This window comes from Nothoprocta perdicaria, unplaced genomic scaffold (assembly GCF_003342845.1).
Source record: "Nothoprocta perdicaria isolate Ctin4 unplaced genomic scaffold, notPer1 scaffold_15, whole genome shotgun sequence".
Classification (NCBI taxonomy): domain Eukaryota; kingdom Metazoa; phylum Chordata; class Aves; order Tinamiformes; family Tinamidae; genus Nothoprocta; species Nothoprocta perdicaria.
In genome coordinates, this window is record NW_020454649.1 from 3,367,229 (window position 1) to 3,384,376 (window position 17,148).

Consider the following 17,148-nt stretch of genomic DNA (forward strand, 5'->3'; position numbering starts at 1 on the left):
TTCAAGTAAGAAAAATATTTCTCCACTGCTATTGTCACTTCTAGTATGATAATGGTCTTTTTTCTTCCCCCCCCCCCCCCACCATCAAGTATTTGATGATTTGAGTTACTAAAGGACCGTGCATCATATGTATCATGCTTTCTGGATATTTTCAGAAACAGGTTGCATGAAGATCAACTTTATAAAGTTGAACTTTCTCCCTTCAAAGAAGGGATCAAGTTCTTCTTTGAAATAATAATGATCCTTGGACTGTCCTGACTATAATGATACTTCTTTGCAAAAAGTGGTTTAAGGCATGGGATCAGAAAGACATTTTTATAGCTTTGAAGAAATGTGTGTTAGGATTTTTAAAATTAATAAGTTTAGAATCCATACTTGAAAACAGTGATGTGCAAAACCAGCACTGATCAAGTGACCATGCAAGAAATCACAGTGAAAGATGCAGTTTAGCAGTCCTATTGACAAGGTTTTTTGAAGCCATGAGCTTCAGGAAGAACTTGTAATTACACTTTAGTAACATCTATTAACTGTATTTTAATGGCACTTGTGGTCCAGTTCATCCTGGTCCAGCTCAGATGAAATCTGACTATTCTCAGTAGGACTGAATCTCTTTTTTTGGTTTTTTACCTTGCTGATGCAGAGATATCAGTTTTCTAAATTTTATGTACTGTGAGGATAGCAGTGGATGGATATGGTTAAACTGAAAATCAAGGATATGTAAATGCTAATTACCTCCTCAATTAAAGTATGGAGCCACCTTTGTTTTCCTTTCTTTGCACTGGCTTTTCTGTTCTGTCTGCTTTGCATGAAACATCTGTTTCCTTCTCTGCCACCCCAAACATGTTTTGTCGTATCACAAAACAGATGGGAATGAACTTAAAACTAATTTCTAACAATGAACAGGATACATACTTAAGCTTTCACATTCTGAATTTGTTTACTGTATTTGTTTAGTGTACAAGTGATTCTGTATTTGCCTTGAAAAGGACGGTATTGGTGTCTCATAGGATGATTTGCTGCCACTTTGCACTATAACACATGCTTGTGACTTCCTTGAATTATCTAACTTTGTAGCTAACACTGAAATTAAAGGATACATCTCATTTTGATAGAAATGCATGTGAACCTTAAGCTTATAAAAAAATTACAGCTGTCTCAGCTGTTGGCTTTTTATACAAGCAGGTATTTTAACCAGGTAAATTGAAATAAAGTGTAATTTGGCATTTTAATTGGTTGTTTCAATATAGCCTTAGCCCCTCAGTCTCTTCTATAAATTCTTCTTTTAGAATTGATGAATAAATAAAGTTAGAACCCAGCTTTCTTTTTTCCTAGTGAGATAAGCAGACATGATTCTTATGTTCTGCATAGCATTGTTGGAGGGAAATCTCAAGGTGAATGCAACGGATTGCTTCTGTGACCTTGTTTCTGTCATTCATTTATAGGGACTTGAGTCTGTCCCTGACCTTTTTTTATGTAGTAGTGTCTGATATAAATGTAACTGCTTTCCTGTGGCACAAAACTGATTGAGGATGACTGGTTCTTTCCTGGCTGCTCTGATCCAGCCATAGTCTCAGGGCAACAGGAGCTGGAGGAGGAACTGACCACAGTTCAAGGAATTGGCAGGCTACACCAGGCAAGAAGAAAAAGTAACCAGAGCACCAGGAAGCTTCAGGTGGGTCAGAGGGTGTGAGAGTCTGTTTGTATTTGTTAAGTATGTAGTGCTTTGCACTTAGGTCCTTAAGTCCTTATGTATTTAGATCTTTGAGGTGACTGAAATGTAGGCAGACGTAAATAAGAGGTTTTAGTGGCAAAATGAATGATTGCCTCTGTAGCCAGAGGGTGAGAAACTCCAATGGCATCATCTTTCTCTTTCTTGAGACATGAATCTACTCAGTTGCATCTTGAAATAATGAGGAGCAAACATATGAAGCAATTCACATGCTTGAACCCGTGTACCTGTTTAATATGCAGGCTGTTTTTGATCTAAATACAAACTTTTTTTTTGTGTGTGTGTGTGTCAATGGATCATTATGGAATAATCTGTGAATATTTTCACATCATCTTCTAGGTAGTTAATGATGTTTGTAAGAAAAGATTATAATCTTCTGTGGGATGAATTATGAATGTCAGTGCTGCATTGCTACTTCATGGGAAGAATAATTTTATGTTTGTTAGCTTTAAAACTTTACTCAGGGTTTCAGAGGACTGTATTAGCTGTAGAAATGTGGGGTGCAACTGAGGTATGCAGAGGCAGCCATAGGGTTTTCTAGGATATGAAGGTTTTCTGACCTTCAGATGCCTGTGAGTGTCTTCAGAGGCACGGCAGATAGTATAGAACTTGTGGGAGACTTTGGCTTTTCTGGAGCAATACCTGGCTCCTGGGCAATTACTGAAGTGTCCACAGTTACACTACATGCTTTTATTAGCACCTGAGTCACTTGCTGAGCTTCAGGATTTTTAATTGAAAATATCCTTTTAGTAAATAAATATGTATTTTAGCCCTGATTCTTTTCTTTTAATTAAGCTTCCTTTTCATGTCCTGTGCATAGGAAGAATACAGCTTTGATAGAAAAGAATGTTTTCAAGAGTTGAATGTCACCTTGGATAGCACTGACTCTGCTGAAGGAGAAAACATGGGAGGTTGGTGGCCAGAGTACACTTCACCTAATGCAGGTGTGATAGCGACTAGACAGTTTATTAAAGCATGCACAACATCTGTATTTTGTGTCTATTTTTGTTTTCAAATTCAACTAACAAGCCATTTGTGATGTATTTTAATCTTTGTTGAATTTCTTTGGCTTCCATTTTTTTCTGTTTCATTTTGAAGCATGTGCGTGCTGGATGAACTGCCTAGTTTTGGTTCAGAAGTAGGATATAAATATGGGTAAACACTGGGCTTAGATGAGCCGTGGTGCCCATTAAATATCCTATGTGGCAAGATCATACGTGTATTTTAAGTTACTAGTCTTGTTTCTGTGAATGTGTTTCCAACTTGTTTGACTGTATGTTGGAGAACAGAATTATACTCAGTTGTTTCAGTTTTAATCTCAGAGGTCTAGTTTTTTTAATGCACGTTTAATATCCATGACAAAGGCTGGATTGTATCTTATTGGTAAAATGGAGTTGATTCTCTCTCAAATTTTGATACCATCCAGTTTATTCCCTCTAGAATCCCTCTAGAATCAGATCCTACAAATACATGATTAACTAGTGATTAAAGCGACATGAGCCAAGTTACTGGTTGAGCTACTGTACTGATTAGCGTACTTTGGCCAAATTCTGTAAGCATTTGAGCTATGTAGGTGGATTTTATTTTTCGAAAAATGAAGGATACTTTTGCTCTCTACTTCCTGGATGTGCAGGGCCCATTGGAAATGGTTGGGAGCAGAATGTGCCCAGCGTCAGTGAGAGTGCAAACGTAAAGCTGAAAGACATTTCTAGACTTCAGGATATTTTTGAAGACCTTTCTCTAAATATAACTTTTCCCTTTTGACTTAAGTAGGCTTACGGACTGTTGTTGAAGAGCTGGAATTGGAAAGAAATCAACTGCAGGAGCAAATTCTGTGTCTGGAAGAGCGTTGTCAGGATTTGGAAGATCGATTGCAGCTTCAAGGTAGAATGGAGGCTCTTCAGGTGAGCTTTTGTAGTTGTGTAAAACCTGCTGTGAAGCAATTGTAATTCTCTGTTTATATTCTTATAGTCACGGCTTACAAGAAGGTAAAAGTGTTACTTTTGCTAGGTAGAAATTATCTAAAGCCTGTTTTGTACTGCATGTTGCAAGAGAGGGTGCATTCATAGTGTAGCATATTGTCACCTAAGCCTGTTGTTGTCACCTACGTCATCACACCAATGAAAACCGTGAAGCAGTTTGGAAGGAAACTTTCTTGTTTTTGTTTTTGGAACGTGCTTGAAAGGCAACGTAATTTTTCATCCTTTTCACAGTTGTTTGTTAAATGCACATGTACAAATGAATTTATTATTAATATTGAGATGAAAGACATCGTTGTATTAATGCTTGAGAGTCTTGTAACAAAGCCTTTCAATACAGGTAACGTTTGGTGTAGAGGAAGAAGGGCAGCTATTGAGGGCGGTGCAGGTGTGTTTGGATCCTCCAAAGTGGTGGTTTCTTTTCAGTAGAAGTGACAAGTTTGCCTTGTTTGTCCTATTTGCTGTTGATTTTTGGATTTGTGTTCTGGTTTTGGTTTTTGGTTGATGTTGCTGAATTTTTTTATGGTTTTACTTTTGAACTGGTGCAGTGAAGCTCAGTAGAGACTTATACCTGCAAAGAAAATGGCTGTGTGAATGAAGCTTGCTTTCTGCTTCGGCTCCACAAATGCCCATATATTATTCTAGTCTCCTGCAGGTTTATGCATTCCTTCAACCTGAAAAAAAAAAAAATGCCAAGAAAATTGCAGTTTTGGTACTGTCTTCAAACCAATGTGAAGAATATTTTTTCAAAGCAAAAGCTTTTCCTGTTAAGAGAAGTAAGCTACCTTAACACAGTGTGAGTGTGTGTGTGTTTGTGTGTGTGTTTTTGAGTACTGTTATATTTTTGCACTGATATCTGCTAATATGCTAGAATACATCTCTGTTGCTCTTTAGGATGCAAGTACCCTAAAGAGGAAAGTTTTGAGAACTCCAGTTCTCAGACATTGTATCTTTGTGAGCAATAATTCTCTTTATTATTGTTTTATTGCAGAACGAAAATGAACGTTTGCAAACTCAGCTTGCTCAGTTACGTAACCAGCAAACACGGGACTCTGAGAAACATCAAATTCTCATCTCTGGCTTGAATGAGCAGCTGAAAGGGTAAAATAAACATTCCTTACAGTTCCATGCAGGACTAGCTTTCTTTGCTTTAAGATTAAAAGCCTAATGAACTATAGGGAGTATAACCTGTTAGAAATCTTGAAAATTGTCACTTGATTCCTGTTTGTAGTTCATAGTTTTGTAAGGTTAGATGTAAAGTGTATAAATATTTCCTTAGGAACATGGTTTGCAGTTGATAAGCCTAGAAAGATTAAAGGAAACTTTGTCTTCCTAGCAGAGTTCTCTGTGCTCTAAACACATATTTTCTTGTTAGTTTAAATGACAGAAATAGTTTTCTTGAAACTTCTCTTGGGGAAAAAGAACAAAAACTGTTGACTACAACAGAAAAACTAAAGCAAATGGAAACTTTGAGGAAAGTGCTCCAAGAAAAGGATCTTCTGAACAAAGATCTTGGTGAAAAGTTGGCACATACTGAACAAAAAGTAAGTAGAAGTTGTTCTTTAATAGTCCTTAACTCATTTCTTTTGCAGCACTAATTCTGCTGTTCTTCCTATCTGGAAGTTTCCACTCTTTTGTTTCAAAGCAGTTTTATTTGCTACAGGTAACTGCTTTACTTTGAGTTGAATGTAGAGATTTCTTGCACCCAACACAGAGCTCTATTTGTGTTGCATTGGACAATTAAGTATCTTTTGTTTTACACAGAAGTATTTGTGTTTTATTGGTCCGGTAAGTTATTCCTCTAATTTAAAGAAATAAGCTTCAGTGTTATGTAAACTCAGTATTACAATTTGTATTACATTTTAAAATATAACTTTATTTTATCACATTGCCCTTATTTTTTAACTTTAAGCTCAGTGAAGCCTTAAAGAAATGCAGTGCCTATGAAGTGGAGAATACTGAGCAGAAAACAGTCATCAACGACCTAGCAGAAAAGGTTGCTACTCTAAAGGAAAAGGTAATGCATTAAAGTGGAGTAAGAAGAAAAAAATATGTTTTGCTTTTTGATATGTTGCAATTAAATGATGGGAAAAAAAATCTGTTTGCTAAACAACTCATTCATTAACTGTTTTGAATGCTAATACAATTCTGAGATACCTTATAATTATCTCCCGATGATGCAGTTACCTAGATAATTTGTTGGGGTTTAAGTGGGAGAGATCTATTAGTTTAGATAATAAATCTCTGTGCAAAGTGCAACTTCTTCTGCCATACATTTGAGGTATTCTTGTAACATTGTTTTCTCGTGTTTAGACTTTGAAACAAGATGGTGTTGTAGAATTGATGCAGCTGGATCTGGACCAGACAAATGAAGAGCTTGACAAACTGAACACGAGCCATTTAGAGGAAAGATCTCAACTTATTCAAGATCTCCAGAGATGTGAAAGAGAGATTGATAATCTTAAGGAAACACTGGCAGAAAAAGACAGGGAGATGTCTGTCCTGTCATTGAATATGACAGAATATTCTGAACAGGTCATCATCCTGAAGCGTCAAGTACAAGGCAAAGAGGAAGAAATGCGGGGAATGGAAGAAGCTTTATTAAAGGCTGAAAGGGAAACTCACTTGCTGAAAGAAGTACAAACAGCTGATGTAAGAGATGCAAGTGTAAAGATATCTGTCCTTTCGGAGAAGAGTAATACAATGGGACAGGAACTGGAAAGAGTTAGAATGGAGAATGAAGCTAAAACCAAAGAAAACGAGGAATTAATAAAACAAATCGGTGAGAACAGCATTACTATTAAGGATCTCCGTTCTGAAATCAAGGCCAACAATGTCACATACAATAACAAGCTTATGGAGTGCGAGTCACAGATTACTTTGTTGAAAGAACAAATTAGTAAGGCATCTGAAAAGTTGCAACAAACTGAGAATAAACAAAGAAAAGAGGCCGAATATTTGAAAACTCAACTGGAGGAAAATAATGCTCTGAAGGAAAAATGGAACAGTTTGCTTAAGGAGAAAGAGAGTAAGGAACAGATACTTGAAAATGAATTAAAAACAGTTAAAGATTCATATAACAAGCTAGTTTTGGAAGATGCTAGAAAAGATGAAGAACTGGCTAAGTTGTCCAGACAGCTTACAGAACACACCGAACATTGGAAAACAACTGAAAAAGATTTAAAAGAGAAACAAGAGATCATTATTTCATTAGAGCAGAAGCTTGGGGTTTTGGAGCAAGAAAATGAAGAGTCCAAATTTAAATTAATTGGAGATCTGAAAGCCAAAGAGACATTTTGCAAGGAACTTAATAACCAATTAAGTGAAATGCATAAACAAATTAACACGCTGGAAATAGCAACACAAGAAAAAGCTTCAGCTAATAAGCAATTACAGGCAGATCTTGAGGAGAAAGAAGACAAATTGGCAGGGCAAATAAAGGCAAATGAAGATCTGAAAAAAAGTATTAATGTGATGGAAAAAGAGAAGCAGCAGCTCATCAGTGAAAATGAGAGTTTGTCCAAACTGTTGGATATAAAAGAGTGTGAATTGTTAGAGAAAACCCAGGCTGTGGCAGAAGCAGAGAATAAGTTATCTGTTAGCACTGCTGACTACCAAAAATCTCTTTCAGCACTAAGTGGTGATAAAGACTCACTGGTAAAAGAGATTGAAAAACTTTCAGTGCTTGCTGAGCAAAAAGAAAATTCAGTTGCAGAACAGCTGCAGAAGAAATCCAAGGAGTGCAGCGCGCTGGCCGATCAGTTGTTCGAAAGCAAGGAACAGACGCAACAGTTGCATGAACAAGTGCAATCACTCCTCATTCAGCTGAAGGATGCTAAAGACAAAGAAATAGATAAAGAAGAAATGTTAAATAATAAGTTATCCGAGTGTGATACCCTAATGCAAGAGCTCAGCCGTAGTGAGGAAAAGAATTTATTGCTGGAGAAACAAATCCAAAGTATAACTTTGGATTTAGAAGTTAAGAACAAGTCTCTAGAAGAAAAAATCCTTGAGAATGATTCATTACATAAGGAAATGGAAGAGAGTAAACTTCATGTTTTAGAGTTGCAGGATGAAATTAAAAATCTTAAAGACCAAAAAGCAAAGTTGTCTCATTGCATAGAGGAGAGAGACTTGACTGTAAAAAGCCAGGGTTCAGAACTTGAGTTGTTTCATAAGCAAATGTCTGAAAAAATGGAAGAAAGTGAAGAGTTAAAAAATCAGCTAGAGTTACTGAGCAAAGACATTGATGTGCTTAAGCATGAAAAGGAAGACCTTTCAAGTTTGTTGAGGGAAAAGTCACAGGCATGTGATCTTCTTCAATCACGGCTGGTACAGCACCAGTCAGAAATTATTTCAGCAAAGCAGCAAGTGCATACAACAACTCTAGAAAATGAAAAGTTGAAAGTAGACATTGAAGCAGTTAATGCTACAGTAATGAAAAAATCAGATGAAATAGCTGCTTTAAGTTCTCACTTGTCTCAACAAGGTCATAATATCTTAGCTTTGAAGGACCAAATTGATGGCCTAACAATTGAAAAAGACAAGTTAAAAACAGTCCTTGAAGAAAAAGAAGGTCTGCTTTCTGTAAAAGGGATTTTGATTCAGCAAATGAAAGATAGTAAAGCAGCAGGAGAACTGCAGTATTTACAAATTGTTTCAGATTTGCAAAACCAAATACAATCCCTGGGTTTTGAAACCAGTCAGCTTAGACAAGCAATGCAGGAGAAAGAAAATGATTTTAAGAAGCAAGCCCAAGAGCTAAAGTTATTTAAAGATAAATCTGAAGAGTCTGATGTTCTTAGGGGTCAACTGTCTGAGAATATGGAGGTCATTTCTGACCTTCAGTATCAGCTTCAAAATACGACAGAAAAAACAGCTCAATTGAATGATTTAATTAAACAGAAGGATGAATCTTTGAAACAAAAGTTAGATGATTATGTCAGTTTGAAAGCACATCTTTCTGACATAGAGGCTTCTTCTGTTGCACAGCAGAAACAGTTAGAGCTTTTAACCTCTGAAGCAGAACAATTAAAAGGGCTTGTTTCAGAAAAAGAGGTGACTGTCAATAATATTTCATTATTCAGTGAGAAGTTAAAGACACAGCTTCAAGAAAAAGAAAATGAATGTGAAATCTTAAAGAAAGAGGTTGTGGAGCTGGAGGACATGAAAATGAATCTACAAAAAGAAATACAAGATCAGAAAAGCATAATAGCTGAGATCAGGCAGTCCTTATTAGAAAAGGAGTCTTCACTTATGGAAAACGAAAGTCTCCTCCAAACTCTGAATGAGAAAGTAGGCAAAGATGAAGAGAAAATAAATTCCATTTCTCAGCTTCAGAGTCAGATCCATGAGCTAACACAACAACTACAAGCATCAGAAGAATTAGTCCGTGAAAAGGAAGATGCCTTTTTTTCTCTTCAGGAAAGAATTGCAGCGCAGTATGAACTAAAAGATGAACTTAATGCAGCCCTTAGTGAAAAAGAGGAGATTATTACTGGACTACTTAGTTCTATAAAGGAAAAAGATAACAGTGTACAGTTGGCAGATAGCAACATTTGTACTCTTTCTAGTGAGATTGAGGCTCTCAAAGAAGAATTAGAGAAAAGTGACACAGCCATGAAAAGCCTTATGAAGGAATTTCAGGAAAAGAATGAAAACTTTGATATTAATCAGAAGAAAATTGATTCTTTGACAACTGAACTTGAATATGTAAAAAATGAGCACCAGAAAGCACTAGACCAAATAACTAAATGGAAACAGGATTTAGAGCAAAAAGAATTAGCTATAGAGTCTCTGCATGCGAAGTGCACTGAACAGGCTGAAAATGTAGAACATTTAAAGTTAGAGTTGAACAATGTAAATTCTAAATCCTGTCAAGACTGCCATGACAAGGCAGTACTGATAGCTAGTCTGCAGCATCAGTTAGGTTCTTTAGAGAAAGAAAAAAATCTCTTACAAGAAGATGCTAACAAACTGACAGTTGAAAACACACAACTCATTGCATCGCAAGATCATTTACAAAAGAAACTGGAAGAACTCCAAGAAATTAATGAAAAACTAGAAGCAAGTGAGAGTTGTTCAAGAATGCAGATAGATGCTGTCAAACTGCAGATGAAGACAGAAAAAGAGAAGTTACAGATGCAGGTTAGTGTGAAGGGTGAAGAGTTTGCTGAATTAGAACATAAATTTGAAACTCTAGAGCAAAGTCTGTCTGAGTCAGAAAACAAGTGGGTGACAGATCTCGATAGGGCAACTTTACAAAATAATAGTCTTACTGAACAATTGTGCAGTTTAGAAAGTGAAATGAAATCCAAGGACAGTAAAATTGAGTCTTTACAGCAAGAACTGAATCTTTTAAAAAAGGAATTAACTCAAAGCTTATCTGCATTATTGAGTAGCAGGCTGTTATGTACAGAAAAGAATGTACAGACTTCAGATTGCGCACTGGAGCCAGCTGATACTAAAATTCAGCTGGAAAATTTCTCCACCCTGATAGCCACTCTTTTGAGCAGAGAAGCAGAAGGAGAGCAATTGCAGCTGATTCTTTTAGAAAAACAAAATGAAATGGATGTCCTAAAAAATGAATTAAAAAACATGAGGTCGCTTGAAAAACAGAAGGATTTGTTGCAGAATGATATTGAAAAGATCAAGTGCAGCTACAAATCTGAAATTGAATGTCTATCGCAAGAAGTAGTCACTGTTAAGGAAACACTATGTAAGCAACAGGCTCTTTTTCAAGAAAAAGAAGAATCATTTGCAGAAATGAATAAACAGGTTAAACTTCTTCAGGAGAAGATAGATGAATCAGAAGAAATAGTTAGAATCAGCCAAGAAAAATTGAATGTTGAAGGTAAAAAAGTAGCAAGTCTTCTGGAAGAAATGGGGAAAAAAGACCAACTGATAGAAAACTTAACTTCCCAGATAAGTCAGCAAAATGACTTAATTTTTGGTCTAAGCCAGGAAGTGAAAGAAAAGGATTGTTCAGTTACCGAGGTCATGGAATCATTGTCTAATGAAACACTGAAATTTTCAGAAGAGAGAAATATATTGAATACCAAATTGCAAGATCTCGAAGCTGTTCATAATAGCTCTGTAGGAGAACTAAATCGAGTATTGCAGGAACTTGAACATTGTAAGAAAGAACTGGAGTGTAGTCAGGTTACATTAAACAGTAGAGAAGCTGTGTTTAAAGATGTAATGAATGAAAAAGAGGAGATGCAGTTTAATCTTGAGAAAATTGGCAAGGAAAAAGACAACCTGAAAAAGAAGCTTCAAGCAGCACTGATAGTAAGAAAAGATCTAATGCAAAAAGTTGGAAAACTAGAAAAGAGTGGTCAGGAAGAAATAGAAAAAGAGCAAAAAAAAAATGAGGAGTTGTTGAAGAGAGTTAATGAATTAACAGACAAGCTAAAACTTGCTGAAGTGCAAAATAAAGACTTTGAGTCCCATCTTGGAACTCTGAAGCAACAGCTTCTAGAAAAAGATGCCAAAATAAGTAATCTGAATGAAGTTTTGTCTGCAAAGGCCTCTTATTTAGAGGAACTTCAGGATAATCTTGCAGAACTAAGAAATGTTGTTGCTGAAAAACAAAATATATGTGAGCAAAACCTCAAATATTTAGAGGAAAAAGACTGTATGCTTGCTCACATGCAATCTGTGCTTGATGAAAGGGCATGTTTATATGAAGAGGAACGTGCTGAACTTTTGTTGGCTCTTGAAAATGCTAAGTCTGAAATTATAAAGAAGGAAGAATTGTTGAAAAAATCTAGTTCTGGCGAAGCTGATGTAAGTGCTGGGGTCAGGAAGACAACTCTGGAGAACAGCAATGAAATTAATTTAATCAATCGATTGGAAAAAGAAAAAGAAGCCTTACAGAGAGAAATTTTGGCTGGCAAAGAAGATGTAACCAAAATTGAAAAACAAAGGGAAGAGCACACTAAACTTGTAGCAGATTTTGATAAACAGAAGAAACAACTTGAGCATCTTAAAGAGCAACATAAAGCGCTCTGGAAAGTTTTCCAAAGGGAATGTAAAGAATTTGACTTTAATCAGTTACAAATGAGTCCTCCAGAGGAAGAGATGGCTTCATGTAAGGCAATACTCGAAGAAGAGGAAATCGATCCAAGGAATTTGGATTCAAATAAACCGAGAAGTAAGGTTCAGGTTGCGTCCTTAAAAGAGTCAGAAAACTTAATGATCTTGATGGCAAGTAAAGACATGGAGTTAGAAGAACTAAGACGTAATTATGCAGAACTTCAGGAAGAAACAGAAGAGTTTAAGAAAGAGTTGAGAAAGGTATCGGTTGAATTTGGTGACAGAAGAGAAGAAACAGTCAACTTCAACTCTGTGAGACTGCAGGAGCAGTACGAGGAGCCACATAAAGACAGCATATTGGAGGAGATACGTCAGCTGCAGAAAAAGCTGGAAATGTATGAGACTGAAGTTGTGGATATTAAGAGAGTACTTGAACGTGTGAATAATGAAAAGGAAGAACTTGTTAAAAAGAATGAAGAGGATTGTAAGATGAGCCAGGAGAAACTGGAAAGGCTGAGAAAGGAAGCTAAGAAAGAGGCTGCAGAAAAGAATGAGGAAATAGAGGCATTGCATTGTTCATTTATGGATTTCAAAGATAAAGTTGATCAGGAAAAGGAAGTATTGAAAGATGCTCTAAAGGAAGGCCGAGAAGAAGCCCACCGTTACAGAACAGCATTTGAAGAAATAAAGGGTGAGAAAGAGAAAATTTTCAGTCATTTAGAGAAGTCCAATTTGGAGCTAATTGATATGAGAAGGGAGGTAAAATATGTCAGTGAAGAAAATAAAAAACTCTTGACAGAACTACAGATACTACAAGAAAAGGCTGGGATAAGCAGCAGTCCTGTGATACCATGCAAAGAAGTTAAGGAAGGAAATGATACCGAAAAGGAATCAAAATTGTTTTCTTCAGAAAGGAATTTGCTTCAAGGAAAGCTACAGGATAAAGACACCCGTTTTCAGCTCTCAGAGACTGATTATTCCAGAAAAACTAAACTAAAGGAAGCAACAGAACATGAAGGGCAGAAAGAACTGCAAACAGTTGAAGAGCGACCAGTAAAACTCGCGAGTGTAAATGACTCAAAGACCCAGGAGCAAGAAACTACAGCAGAAGAGAAGTCCAGAGAGCGCCTCCAGAGGAAGTTACGTGCAGCTTTAATATCACGTAAGGAAGCCTTGAGAGAAAACAAATGTCTAAAAGACCAGATTGATAAATTGCTTTTGGAAAGAGAAGAACTGGTGACCAAGGCAGGTACACTTGAACGTTTGGTGTCAGAGCTTGGTAGAGAAAAGGGAAATTCACACGCAGTTTCTCCGTTGTATGAAGAGGAGAGCCTTCTTTCTGAAAATGCTCGACTTCTAACTGAAAATGAAAACCTGACTGCTGCGTGTGAAAGTCTTAAATCTACCATGGAGACTATAGTTCAGGAAAAAGAGGCCTTTTCTTTCCAACTGAATACTTTAAAAGATTCTCAGACAGTTGAATTGACAGGATGGAAGGCCAAACATAGTGAATTAAAACAAGAATATGAATCACTTCTTCAGGCATATGAAAATATCAGTAGTAAAATAGCAGATATGAGGCAAGTTATTGACCTCACTAGAAAAGAGAAGCAGGAGGCTATTCAGAGACTCAGGGAGGGGGAATCTGAGCAGGAGGCACTTAAGGAGCATTTTCAAAAGCTCCTTGATGAAAATGAAGTTATAAAGAACCAACTGAAACAACTCAGTGAATCCAAAAAAATGGAAGTTGATGAATTACAGAGTAAAGCAAAAAGGCAAATACGAGAGCAAGAGGCGAGGATGGAAGAACATCAGGATCGCCTTCATGAACTCACTCGTCATAATCATCAGCTAATGGAGGAAAACGAGCAGCTGAAACAAATGTCTGAAAAATTAAAGCAGGCTTTAGAGAAAATTCAGAGTGAAAATGGCATCCTTCATAATGACATTGATGTAACAAAAGCAACTTTGGGAGACCTCCAAGTTCAAATGGAGTTGTACCAGAATGATACACAATCTAAAATCAGGGATGCGTTATGTGAGAACGAGTCATTATTAAAGGACAATAATATGTTAAAGGATAAACTTTCTGAAAAAGAACAAGATCTGCTTGTCCTAGAACAAGAAAGAAAATCAATTTCAGGCAAATTAAAAGAAACTGAAAAATCTCTAGATCTTAAAAACAGCTGTTTTGTAAAGCTAGATGCAGAATGTAAAAGTCTTGCACAAGAAATCGTTAGTCTGACCGAAAAAGTTAAGATTTTAGAGGATGATAAATGCCTGTTACAGGAGGAATTAGAGAGTGTGCAAGAAAGTTCTTACAAAGTAAAGAATGAGAGAGAATTTCTTGAGACAGAATTGCTGAACCATGTTAAAAAGGTTGATTATCTTACTGATCGATTGAAATCTGCACAGATGCAGAATAACTTATTGCTACAGCAACTGGAAGAATTAAAGGCAGAAAAATGTAATGTGATTAGAGAAAAAGAACAACAGCAGTTGCATCTTGTAAAAGTGTTTGAGGAGAAAGTGAAATGTGCACAGAGAGACAGCAGTGGAACTAAAACCAAAACCAAAGAATTACAAGAGCTCTTAAAGGAGAAACAGCAGGAAATCAACCATTTGCAAAAAGATTCCATAAAGCTCCAGGAGTTGATTCTGGACTTGGAAAGGTCTGTGAAAGTATCACAGTCAAAAAGTGAAAAATTTGAAAAGGATTTAAGTAATACGTCAGAAAAGCTTGCCAAATCAAATGAAGAAATAAACCATCTCAAAGAACAGCTTTCTTTGCAAATGAACTTGTTAGAGAAGTCAAAGAATGACGTTGACAGGCTTACAGCTGAGAACCTCAATTGGAAAGCAGAACTTAAGAAAAAAGATGACCAACTACAAATCCAAAAGGGAGAATATGTGAGAGACTTGGAACGTAATCTTCAGCAGTTGAAATCAGTTCACAAAAGAGAGTGGATGAGCCTTGAGGAAAGACACAGTGCTCTTCAGCGAGAGAAAGACAGGGCGCTTGGTGATATTCGTGAATTGCAAGAGGAATTAAGCAGCAAGGACTTGCAAAACAAGAAACTTCAAGCAGATTTGAATGCAACTTTGGCCCAATTGGCTGCCTTTACCAAGTGTATGTCTTCGCTTCAAAATGACCGGGACAGGGTCATCGGTGAAATGCAGAACTGGGAAATGCAGTTCAAGGAGGTCATTCAAAGTAAAGAGAAACAGATAGAAGACTATAATAAAAGAATCTTGTCTTTGCAAGATGAATTGAAAGACAAAATGGCAGAAATTCAAGAGCTGAATATCAAATATTCTGTGGCAGAGGACACAAAAGATGAACTGTATTTGAGGCAAAAATCTGTTGATAAACAGTGCCATGAAGAGCTCTGCCGAATAAAGGAAGAAAATATGCTTTTTCTCAGCAGGCAGCAAGAGTTGGAGAGCGTTCTTCAGTCAAAAGAAGCAGCTTTGCAAGCGCTCCTTAAAGAAAATAATTCTCTTAATCACCTCATAGAGAGCAGTAAAAGTGCAGGAAAGGAGATAAAAGCACTGGAAAGTAATTTTACTAGGAAAGAACAAGAATTCCAACAACTTCTAACTGAAAAGGAAAAGACTCGTGCTGAATTGGAAAAGCAAAATGCCATTTCTGAACAGATGAAAATAATGTTAAATAATAAGGATAAAGAAATTTCCCTACTCATTTCTTCAAAAGGTGATGAAATTTCTGATTATCTGATTCAGATACAAAATGAGCATAGAAAACAGGTGGAAGAATATGAAGCTCGGTTAAAGTCCTTGCAGACAGAAACACAACAACGTGAGGAGTCCTGTCACAGGATGGAAAATGAACCGAGAAGTCTCCAGATGAAAGCAGACAGAGCGTGTCAAGATAAAGCTGCAATTGCCAGTGAAATGGATGCCTTTAAAAAATCAATGTCATCTCTTCAGAATGACAGGGATAATCTCTTTTCTAAATACAAAGAGCTGGAACATCTTCACCAAAGTGTTTTAAAGCAGAGAGACAGTCTTATACTTGGCAATGAAAGTGAAAGCAGTGCTCTGAAACAAGAAGTGAGGATACTGCTCAACCAGGTAGATGATCTCCATTCTGAAAATGCAATGTTAAATGCACAGCTAATAAAGTATAGGGAAGATCTCAACCATGTCTTATCTTTGAAGGATCATCAGCTGAAAGACTTACTTAAGCAAAAAATGGATTCTATTAAAAACCTTGAACAAGAAAAATGCAATCTTCAAAAACATGTAAAAGAAATGCAGCTGGCCAGCGAAGTGCAGAAGGACACCACTGCCTCTTTGGAGTACGAGAATAAAAAATTAATATCCAAAGTAAATGACTTGGAATATTTAATTGCATCCTTAAACAGAGAAAAGCTCGTTTCTGAATCTGGAGGGAGACTGTTGGCTAGTGACCGTGTTCAGAGAAAGGAACACAAAGCCAGTGAGCAGTGTGAAGAAAAACTTCAGGAGAGGACTCAGGAAGTCCAGAATTCAGTAGGCAAAAGTAATAATGGTGCAGATGAGAAATACCATAAGGCTGTTTTGAAATATGAGCACGGAGCTGCAGCTGATGCTTCTGCTGAGAAGATATTAGAAATTCAGTTTCAAAATAGGGAACTAAGATCCCAAAATGAGGCCTTTCGGAAAGCAATGACTGCTCTGCAAAATGATAGAGATAGAATAATAGAGGACTTCAAGGTGCTTCAGAGCAAATATGCATCCGAACTCAAATCTGAAAAAAGGAAGGGAGATGAATTTAAAGCTGAATTGGACAACTTTAAATTGCAGCTCATCAGTGTACTCAAAGAGAAAGCTCTTCTGAATCAGGTGCTTTTTGATGCTGCAAATAGTGTCACGCTTGATCAAATTGCTGAAGAAATTGGCAATCTGTGTAAGACATTAGACAGCCGTGAACTGGAGATCAACAGGCTCACATCTGAGCATGGAAATTGTGCTAACCAGATTGAAGCCTTTTCCAAGGCTATGGCCAGTCTTCAGGATGACCGAGACAAATTGCTGCAGGAACTCGGCAAGCAGAAGCTGGCTTCTCAGGCTAAACAGGGCACGGCTTCATTTGCCATTGCTTGCGACAGCATCAGTGAGAGAAATTCTCTTAAAAATATTTTGGATACACCTCAGATGGATAGGGGAAGATTGGTAAGTTTTAATTAGCTACGTTGCTTGTAGTGCGTGTGGTTTTGTTTTTGTTTGACTTTTTGGCAGAAATGCAGAGAATGCTGAGTAATACTCTGAAGTTTAACTTTGCAGGTAATCTTGAGTGCTGAGTAAATATAATCTAATGAGGGAAGGCATGGTTAGACTTCGAGAGTTTAGGTAATCATTTTTTAAACAGAAGGAAATAAGAAACTTGGCTAGAACTCT

General features: G+C 36.8%; 1 protein-coding gene across 1 annotated transcript in view; it reads left to right on the top strand.

Moving 5' to 3' along the window:
- The window catches only part of LOC112943562 (golgin subfamily B member 1-like), a 42,218-nt gene that overhangs the window by 16,351 nt on the left and 8,719 nt on the right, over nucleotides 1-17,148 (top strand). Inside the window, exons 16-22 of the mRNA XM_026034774.1 lie at nucleotides 1,518-1,672; nucleotides 2,550-2,673; nucleotides 3,503-3,633; nucleotides 4,700-4,809; nucleotides 5,084-5,252; nucleotides 5,621-5,725; nucleotides 6,022-16,923. Coding sequence (XP_025890559.1) covers nucleotides 1,518-1,672; nucleotides 2,550-2,673; nucleotides 3,503-3,633; nucleotides 4,700-4,809; nucleotides 5,084-5,252; nucleotides 5,621-5,725; nucleotides 6,022-16,923 — 11,696 coding nt within the window. The remainder of the gene's footprint in view (nucleotides 1-1,517; nucleotides 1,673-2,549; nucleotides 2,674-3,502; nucleotides 3,634-4,699; nucleotides 4,810-5,083; nucleotides 5,253-5,620; nucleotides 5,726-6,021; nucleotides 16,924-17,148) is intronic.